At 41.7% G+C, this 10409-nt stretch overlaps 1 protein-coding gene across 1 annotated transcript; it reads left to right on the forward strand.

Moving 5' to 3' along the window:
• The first annotated feature begins 64 nt into the window (after positions 1-64).
• SPRYD7 (SPRY domain containing 7) lies at positions 65-9161 on the forward strand. The gene is made up of 5 exons (XM_054970807.1): positions 65-245; positions 2164-2280; positions 3095-3261; positions 7301-7403; positions 8497-9161. The coding sequence occupies exons 1-5, from the start codon at positions 125-127 to the stop codon at positions 8592-8594; spliced, it is 606 nt and encodes a 201-aa protein (XP_054826782.1). The 5' UTR covers positions 65-124; the 3' UTR covers positions 8595-9161.
• Positions 9162-10409: the final 1248 nt, after the last annotated feature.

The raw sequence follows: 10409 nt of genomic DNA on the forward strand, positions 1-10409 counted from the left end.
CGGCGCGCGCACGGGCGTCCCGACGGGGAACCGGCGCTGTGGGGGCGGGAACGGGGCGGCCGCGGCCCTTGGAGGCGGCGAGGGCGCCTCCCGCGGAAGGGAGCGCGGCGAGGCGGAGGCGGCCATGGCGGCGGCCTCGGGCTCGGTGTGGTGCTGCCTGCGCTGGGCCTGCTGCGGGGAAGGCGGCGGGGGGCACATCCCGCTGAAGGAGATGCTGGCCGTGCAGCTGGACACGCAGAAAATGGGTAAGCGACACCCCTGCCAGGTAGGGCGAGCAGGGTAGGAGGGGGAGGGGCCGGCTGCCCTCCCCTTTCGAGGAGCCTTGTGGGGCGCGGTTGCCAACCCCACCAGGTGGGAACTGGAGATCTCCCGGAGTTACAACTGATCTCCAGGCGGCACGGGGCTGCCCCCTGTTTTCTCCGTGCTCCACCCCCACCCCAAAGTCTCTAGGTATTTCCCAACCTGGACCTGGCAGCCCTATCCCAGCATCTCCTGAGATAGAGCCTCCTTTGTCCGGTGCAGTGGATCTTCACTTTAGGGTTGCCAATTTTTGGAGACTTTGGAGGTAGAGCCTGGAGAGGGCAGGAGCAATGTGATGCTACTCTATCTATCCATGCGAACTAGCCGCCAAAGCGGTAGGTGGGTGGCTGTGTGGGTCTGTCAGCAGGATTGGAGTCCAGTGGCACCTTCGAGACCAACCAAGTTCTCAGGGTATAAGATTTTGAGAGTCGGAGCTCCCTTCTTCAGACACCACCGGCCCCTAATCCTGCTTCCACTTTCCCCCGAGGAACTGATCTCCGTCGTCTGTCAGTCACTTGTAGTTCTGGAAGAACATCTGGCCCTCTGCCTGGAGGCTGGCAAGCATCTTTTTGTGTTTGTTTTATGTAGGAGAACAAAATTTTGACTCCAGCAGCCCCTTAGAGAGCGACAAAACTTTCCAGGGTGTAAGCTTTGGTTAGTCAAAGCTTGCTTTGTCAGTTGCCAGTAAGCAGTTGACTCATGAAACTGTTATGTTTTACTCAATAAAGCCTCCACTCAGCATCTAAGGATCCTTTTTATTAAAACAACAGCTTAAGAAAAAAACACTCCTACATCTGTGCTCACTCCCATTTTCTGCATCCATATCCTCCCATAACAATTCTTTTAAGCAACATTATCTTAAAGCAACAGACCTACCTTGCAGAAACTTGACATCTGGGCAAGCCTGTTTGGCCTTTAAGTCCTGGTGGTGGAGAGTGCCCTGAAGTCATAGGTGACTTGTGGCAACCCCTGGTGGAGTTTTCATGGCAAGAGATTAACAGAGGTGGCTTGCCTCTGCAGAGGTGGGCTGCCTCTGCAACCCTGGTATTTGTTGGAGGCCTCCCATCCCAGTTACTAACCAAGACTGACCCTGCTTAGCTTCTGAGATCCAATGAGATCAGGCTCACCTGAGGTATTCAGGTCTGGACTCAGATTTGTTGTACTGCTACTGACTAACGTGGCTGCCCCCCCCCCCCCCCCCGCGAAGCTTTTTATATAGGAGGTATGAAATTCAAGAAACATAAAACGAGTGCAGGGTGAAGGGGCTGTGGAATGCAGGAGTAGGAGATGTAGGAAATCTAATCAAATAAAACACAGACTGTCCACTAGTTAAGCTAGTTAATATCTATGACCAGTTTAACCATAAGCATATTCCCTTAAAATGCTGGTGTTCACACATCTCAAAGTTATACATGCATGGAAAATACGTGTGTTGCCCCTTTTCACACAACATGGCAACTACGCATATTGGGAGGATCACAGATACAGCTGACTGTCAAAATCTGAAGTCTGAACAGGGCTGATAATGAGCGTTTTAAACTGTCTACAGGCAATTTCCTATAAGTTACAACTTTGCAGGAAAACTGTTATGTCCAGAACAGCCTTATGAACCACCTCTCAAGAAAAATAACTTTTCTGATTGTTATAAAACCAGCTCTTTTTCTGCTTTTCATTACATCGTACCAGGAATTGGGATTAATTCGGTATTGATGTGTAAACATTTTAATCTTAAAGCCTTATAAAATAACTATGCATATTATATGAATGGTTTGCGTTATATAGCATTAGTGCAGTTTAAGTCTTCAATGGGAGCTGGACGCAGTTGCAAATGTTTTCAGCCTGTTGTCACTTTTAATTTTGCAGGCACTGATGTTGTCATTGTCAAAAACGGACGAAGGGTTTGTGGAACGGGAGGCTGCTTAGCCAATGCGCCTCTGCATCAAAACAAGAGCTATTTTGAGTTTAAAATCCAGTCTACAGGTCAGTGGGGAAAGCTTCACACATTTCTAAACTGTTTGCATCTTTCATCAATGACTCCTATATCAGTCCTTCCCCAGCAGCATTTATTGTTTTTTTAAAAAATTAACAATCAGAAAATTCAGGTTACATCTCTTACTGTAACCAGACTTTTTGCTACTTCTGAAACCTTTGCAAGTACAGAGTACTACAGAAATTTAGACAAAGCCAAAATTTATTTTAAAGATCCTCCTGAGAAAGGGAGACAAAATAACTTCTAAATAGAAAGCAAGCAATAATGATGACGTGAATTATTATAGTAAAATAAAGGACAAATACTTATATTTGTCAAAATTGTGTAACACCCTAAATATCACTTTGAGGGACGTGTGATAACAAAACGATCCAATATAATTGAACAAAATAAATAATAGAATCAACATCATAGAAACAGTGAATGGCCAAAACCCGTAAACATCAATATTTATGCTTGGAAAATAGCAATGGGAAGTAATAAAAGCAGCATGTTTGGTTGTAAAAATCCTCCTGGACTCTTAGCTTTAAGTGTTTTAGATTCACTATAGTTCAAAATGAGAATTCAACTAAAAAAAAAATCTCTTTGATTTTGAGGGTTCTGTTCCAGTTGAGAAATAAATAAAGCATCCGTGTTTTGCTGATATCCCCCATCTGGTATAGTCTTAATGTGGCTAAGTTTCTTGGTACTTTGCTGTGACTTTATGCACCCCTTTGGAATATTACTTTCTCCTCTGGTCGGGATTTAATTTGCGCCCTCCGTTTTGTGCCGTTCAGTTTTTTATTTTCCTCACTCTGCTTTCAGGAATCTGGGGTGTTGGAGTTGCGACTCAGAAAGTTCACTTGAATCAAATTCCTCTTGGGCGTGATACGAATAGTCTGGTATTGAGGAATGATGGAGCTCTTTACTACAACAACGACGAAAAGAACCGGTTGCCTGCCAACAGCCTTCCGCAGGAAGGTGATGTAGTGGTGAGTTTCTTTCAGTGTCATTTACGAGAATCTTACCAAAACGGTGTTTTACATTCTCTTTTTTATTAAAAGTATTTAAAGCTTCTTTAAGAGCAGACCTGGTCCTGAGTATAATATTCCTCTTATATTTGTGCCAGCCGAATCTTTTAAGCTGCATTAAAAAGGACAGCTTTCCACAGTCCTTTTAATGCAGAGTGTCAAGAAAGCCCTTCTGAAGTGGAACCGAAATGAAATCTGGGCTGTGCTATGCCTTGAGACTGTTGGATTATGGGATTTATTCATTTACATCACTTACAGTGAAATCCTAAGCAGAGTTACTCCAGTCTATTGGAGTTACTCCAGTCCATTGATTTCAGCGGGCTTAATCTAGAGTAACTCTGCTTAGGATTTCACTGTAAGAGTTAAATGTGTTAAGAGTTTGCCTTTTGCACTGAAACACAAGACAGATTACACAACTGAAACACTCCAGTCCATGCCAACAATTCTGCTTGCCGGTCTCTTCCCCCAGAAACCGTTTGCTTCACTTTTTCGTGTATGCAGAGCTTTGGTTCTAGACAGCCTCTCTCATTATATTCTGTCTTTCCCTCTCCATATAGCGCCTAGAACCAAATCTCTTGCAGCTTTGAAGGGCTTAATCTTTTCTTCAGAAGCAGAGAAGCTGTTTTTTCTTCCCTCGGACACAGACTTGCTCCTCTCAGACGAGTGTAGCTGTTTGCCCGAGCAGCCAAAAAAAACACGGGCCAAGGTTGTATCTGAGGGGTGAAAAGTTTTGTATCTGATAAGCTCCTTCCAGCTTGGCTATTTTAACGATGTTATTTATGATTTAAGTTTTATACTCAGTGTGATGGATTGTAACACCCTTTGGTTATGTAGAATAAGTGCCACCTTCAGAATTAAAACAAAGCAGACAGAGCAGTATAATACATATAGTCCACAATGCAGTAAAACAAAGTAACAAAATTGAAGAAACAGTGCAATGGTATAATGCGTACAAAGGAACAAAGCAAGAAAAGCTGCATTTCTAAAAAGCCCTTCCTGCTTGAAATTTTTTAATATTTCCAAAATATAAAGGGTACAGAAAAAAACAGGGGAGTTACAGGGTCGAAGGAGGGGTAGGATTTTGCACTATAAGAGTTATTAAAATACAGAGTATGCAAAAAGCCCTTCCTGAATGGTTCTGTTTTATACGTTCTGTGGAATTATAGAAGTGTTGGAGCTTTCCTGACCTTAACAGGCAGGCTGTTCCCCCAGGTGGGAGCCACAACTGAGAAGTTGACTGGCACGGTGGTATCTTCAGAACACTTCGATGTCCAAAGCTGTTGCAGTAGAGAATGGGGCCCGGAGGGGTAGAATTCAGATTCTCAGCATCTCCCCATAGCTTTGGGTTTTAAAAAGTAAGTTTTAAGCTCTTAGGGCAGTGAAAACATTCTTGAAAGTATGTGGGCAAAGTTGTGGAAATCCCAGAAGTAAGACATGCCGCTGAATGAGAGTGTTAAGAAGCTAGGAACTGGGCTTTTCTTGCCACAAAACTTGGTCCTGGAGTTGTGATGTTGTTAGTGATGGAGTACAGAAAGAAAACAGAAGTCCAGTGACACCTTAATGACTAACAGCATTTATTCCAGTATGAGCTTTCCCAAGTCAGAGCTCACTTCTTTCTTATATGTATATATATGTGTGTGTGTGAGTATGTGTGTATATGTATTTTTTATTTATTTGAGCAATAAACAATACATAGAAAATAAAAACAAAATCATCTAGCAAGCAAACCAAACTAATTATACATATAAACCTAAAAAAGGAAACGAGAAAAATGAGAAGAAAAAGAAGACATGGAGAAAGAAATAAAATAAAATCTAAATAAACTACAAGCGGGGCTCCGATTTTCTCTGTGACAAATAGGTATCATTTTCAAATTTTCACTTGCTCTATGTTAAGAATAAAAGCCCTCTTTTTTTCTGAAGTTCATATTCCCTAATCCATAAATCCACATACCATCAAATCATTATTTATTTCATGTAAAAAGTCCAAATCATTATTTCATGTAAAAAGTCTATAAAAGGTTTCCATTCAACTAAAAATGTAGATATTGTCTTCTCTCTAATCAACAAAATAAGTTTTGTCATTGATGCAAATTCTAAGACCTTTATCAACTATTCCTTCATTGTAGGCAATATTGGAGTTTTCCAGTTTTGAGCGTACAATAGTCTTGTGCGTACAATCATATATAAAAATAGAGTTCCAAAATTTCTTTCCAACTGAAAGAAAGAAGAGCTCACTTCTTTCAATACAGTGGGAAGAAAGAAACTCCTTTACTTCATTTTTATGGAAAATTATAGACAGGAAGGGGAAAGAAGATGAAGTTGAGTAGATAGAGACCTGGTATAATAAATCAGGTAAGATTCTCTGTGTGGGATTTGAACCACTTGAGTTGTTTAATGGGTCATAGGAGATACCAGATGTTTGGGCCTCTCTCCTATGTGGTGAAGATAAACCAAAGTGCAATAAAATAGAGTAAATAAACTAATTAAGGAGGAAGTTTGAAGCATGATACAATAGACCAACACCAGTAAAGGGTTATGTTATGATAGAACATGTTAGGAACAGTTTATTGAAGTTATTAAAAAGAGGATCCTCTGTTATTAGAAATTATAATGAATCAAGAAACTCCAGGCTCAGTTTAAGCTAGGACGGCAGATGTTTAGTTTCTAGGTGAGTTCTAATTTAGCCTTTTTGAGTCATACATTTGTTACGAAGTTTTTCTGTAGAACAATAATCAGTATATCCAAGAAGATTAAAATATTCACTCACTGTTTTCCAAGCGTTGTGATTTCTTTTGTTAGGTTTGTGTTCATTGATTCTTTCATGTAGGAAGTGACACATTTGTCCAGTGTGGCAGTAGAAGGGCACTGTTGGCATATGATGACATATATGAAATTGGATGATGTGCAAGTGGATGAGCCGGAGATGGCGTAGCTGATGCCATTATATTAAAATAAAATTATAATGAATTGTAATTTAAATTATCCTGGCTTAAACCAAGACTCGGGTTTTCTCACGCATTATAATTTCTAATTATCGCTTGCTACGGTCTTAGCTGCACAGAATGTCAGGCCTTCTCCAACCTGGAAAACCATTCTATCAAAGAGGCTGACAACAGCAAGGTGCTGTTGTTGTAATTCACAAATCGGATGACAAGTAGGAGGCTGCAGGCCCACCTTCCAGTGCGAAACAGACACATTCAACCTGCTGGAGAAACTTCCAATAGGATGGCAAGAGCGAAGGTTCATGGGAGTCACTCAGGAGCCATGACAAGAACCACATGGATTGCCTCGAGCATCAGGGGGCATGGCTCAGTGGCCAGGCCATCTGCTGTACCGCAGAGTTATTTCTAGCATAAAGTCAGAATTGCCACTCCCCAAACTAACCAAGGGCTAAAAAAACAGCCCTCAGTGATTCCTTCGTGAGCATAGTTGTTTCTTGAGCGACTAGAGGGTGCTCTGTCCTTTCCCTTATAAAAAGGGCAGAAGAAGAATGTACCCTTGAGTCACAACCAACTCACAATGACGCCTTCCATGGGGTGTTGCAAACGAGAGACAAGCAGGGATGCTTTGCCATTGCCTTCCTCTGCGTAGCAACCCTGGGCTTTCTTGGCGGTCTCCCATCCAAGCACTGACCGCAGCCATCCCTGCACAGCTCTCAAGCTCTGATGAGTCCAGTTAAGCTGGGCTATTTTGACTGCTGAAAGGACAAAAGAATCCCAGCGAAGGCCACAATCCTGTGCAGACTTAGCTGGGAGCAAGCCCCATCAACTGTGGCGTGGCTTACTTCTGAGTAAACAAACTTGATTGCATTGCATACATAGCACTGGCCGAGTGAGAATTCTCCTGCAGCTTAATGGCGCCAATTAAACGATTTTGTCGTCCTTGGAAGAATTTGCATCAAAATGCAGAGACCGTATTGAACTTTGTTTCCCATCAGTGGTGCCTGGCAAAAGTGAGGCTGTCATTTATAAACAGCATTTGACATCTCTGTCTTACAGGGCATTACGTATGACCACGTAGAACTGAATGTTTACCTAAACGGGAAAAATATGCACTGTCCAGCCTCAGGAATCAGAGGAACCGTATTCCCTGTGGTATATGGTAAGTTGGGCTTCTTAAACTTGGAAAGCATTCGGTCTTTTGATGAACATCTGTTAGCAATACAACTCTATTACCTGGCGTATAGGTTTCCTGTGCTCTAAGAGGCATTTTATTATAGATCAGAATTTGTAGCAAATTTGCAGCCCCGTGGTGCAGAGTGGTAAGTTGCAGTACTGCAGCCCAAGCTCTGCTCACAACCTGAGTTCGATCCTGGCGGAAACTGGGTTCAGGTAGCCAGGTCAAGGTTGACTCAGCCTTCCATCCTTCCGAGGTCGGTAAAATGAGTACCCAGTTTCCTGGGGGTAAAGCATAGAGGACTGGGGAAGGCAATGGCAAACCACCCCGTAAAAAGTCTGGCAAGAAAACGTCGTGGTGCAACGTCCCCCCATGGGTCAGCAATGACTCGGTGCTCGCACCTTTACCTTTACCTTACTTACATTAAATGGAAGTATATTAGGAATTTATTAATTTTAACATCTAAGCAGTTTAGGACCTATCGGAGTTGAAAATGTCATAGATTCTGGCCTGTTTGATGCCCAAAGGCCTCTTTTGGTTTTGAGATTAGCATTTGTCCTCCTATTACTTAATGCATTATGTGTGTAAGCGATCATTAAAATGGGAATGACGGTTAGTATCATGTTACAGTTTTCATGCAAATGTTCTTTGTTCAGAGTAATGTTAAAATCCTTTCTTCGGAATAACTCAGATGAGTAAGCGAAGATAAAACATATCGAATATGCCAGGGATGCCAAGATAGGGATGCGCCGAAACCCCAGAGCCTGCCACCTTTTGCCCACTTTCCAGAACCAAAAAGCATGAATAATAAAGCCCACATTGTGGCTTGATTGTTAAGCTTTGACCATTTTTCAGAGTTCTACACTTTCAAAGCACAATCTAATTCTTGAAAAAGCAATACGACCTGTCCCATTCATAATAAATTTAGCATAGAGAATCTTCTTGGTGGGTTGTACGTGTTGGTCTTTTAAGGTGCTACGGGACTTGCTCTTCTATTATAGACTAACTCACGAGTATCAAAGTGTACACGTGCAAGTTCTTCACTATTTTCTTCTCTGTTTTCTTCTCTCTGTTACAGTGGATGACAGCGCCATTTTGGATTGTCAGTTCAGTGACTTTTACCATTCGCCTCCAACAGGGTTTGAAAAGATACTCTTTGAACAACAGATTTTCTGAAGGTTCCCATTCAGTTTCCCGCACTTGTTATGAAACCTGTTCTCTGTTTCCAGAACATACCTGCATTGAGTAATTCTAATTGTTTGAAAAAATACCCGAGAATTGTGTTGCAAATGCTAGACCTGATATTGTTTTTGTGATGTTGACTATATTTGTATTTCATGTTACGGATACGGCTGACAGTATTCACTGACCCTGAAGCTCTAATGTCGCTGTACAGTAAACAGTTCTTCATATCATTTTGTTTCCACAAAACTATAGGGACGTATGTTTGTCCCATCATGTTTCTAGTATCTTTCTTATTCTCCATTCGTACATAGTTCAAGAAGCTACTCCAAGGCTTTATGGGTTACCGGTGTCTTGTACAGAGCTGCTCATAGTTGCAATGTAGGCAGCTGTGATTCGAGTTATTTTTTTAACTGTTGAGATTCCTATTTAATTTAATTCTGAGAGTTCTTTCGTTAAAATTAGGGCAACTTTCTCAATGTAAAAAAAAGCCAGCCCACGCCCTAGCTGAAGGTTATCTTGCTACGTTCTGCTGGCAAAAATAAAAATTGGTGGATAAGCTGGTGGTGATAATAAAGCTTTATTTCTGAACTGCATCGGATTGGGGGGGGGGATAATGTGTGTTTCCCAGAAAAGAAGTAATAAAAGTAAGTCGATTATTTCTGTGATTGCTGCAGAAGGCCCAGTTTTGATGAAGACGGCGTTGCAGCTATTTCAGAAACTATGATATGATGTTTCTGTGAGTATAAAGCAGATAGCATCTTCTGTAGTCAGTGTCTGTGAATAATTAACATAACGTGCACTTGTCTTCAGCCTTTTCTTCAGGCCATCAAAGCAAGTTCTTTTCCCCAACCCTTCTTCCCTCGTGTGCAGCCAACGAGTGAAACCTTTCCTGTCTCGTTGCACATCAGACTTTGCCATTCGTCCAAACCGCAAATTACGGCTTGCACTCTTCTTGGCAAATCAGGATCCAAACCCATATTGTAATCCTGGCTTTGCAGGAAGACCCTTAGCTTGTACTTTGGACGTAATCAGCCAGTATGGTTCGCAGCCAAGTGGAAGTCTTTCATTACATCCCCACACACAAAGGGAGGGGAGAAGAATCCACCATCATTCACCCAGCAAAAAAACCGTGGTTTGTCATCACATCGGAATTACTGCTTTTTAAATTTACATCTCACTTTTCTCCTCGATGAGGACCCAAAGTGGCTTTTCATATCATGCTCTCCTCTTTCATCCTATCTCCACAGTAATTACTTTGTCAGGAAGATTGGGGCTGAGAGATTGGGACAGGCCCAGGGTTATCCAGTGAGCTTCCAGGTCACAGCTTCTCTAACTGCAATGTGATGCGAGCCGTAAATGATGCCAAAGTTTCCAGTATTTCATTACATGTTTGTAAAATAAGATCTAAAGACTGAACAAAGTTTATGCAATCTTTAGTGATCGTTGTTGCTTTCACTGGAGGTGTGCTTTCTGAGGAAATGTACCCGTTTGGGAAAACAGGAATTCCAAATTTGAATTCTATAAGCGTTTTGGTTTTTTTTAACATGAAAAAAATCAAGAAACCTTTTGGCTGCAGATAACTGTATTTATTTATTTAAGAATGAATGCTTGCCCTGCCTTTTTGTTAAAGGCATAATCCAAAGCTATTTACAGATTTAAAAGCCAGTGTGAAATAATAAAATATCCAGTACTTTAAAAACAAACATAAAACACCCTTTCTCTGGTAACTATCCACCTCTAAAGACAGGAGTACTCGGAAGAAGAGTGGAATAAAAATACAACATATTTTTCTTTTTAAATTTTTAT

This window comes from Eublepharis macularius, chromosome 1 (genome assembly GCF_028583425.1).
Source record: "Eublepharis macularius isolate TG4126 chromosome 1, MPM_Emac_v1.0, whole genome shotgun sequence".
Taxonomy (NCBI): Eukaryota; Metazoa; Chordata; class Lepidosauria; order Squamata; family Eublepharidae; genus Eublepharis; species Eublepharis macularius.

Excerpts from the sequence above, each read along its gene's own strand:
- SPRYD7 (XM_054970807.1), top strand. The coding sequence starts at position 125 with ATGGCGGCGGCCTCGGGCTCGGTGTGGTGCTGCCTGCGCTGGGCCTGC. Across the intron at positions 2,281-3,094 it reads GTTTAAAATCCAGTCTACAG|GAATCTGGGGTGTTGGAGTT; the intron begins GTCAGTGGGGAA and ends CTCTGCTTTCAG. Across the intron at positions 7,404-8,496 it reads CGTATTCCCTGTGGTATATG|TGGATGACAGCGCCATTTTG; the intron begins GTAAGTTGGGCT and ends TCTCTGTTACAG.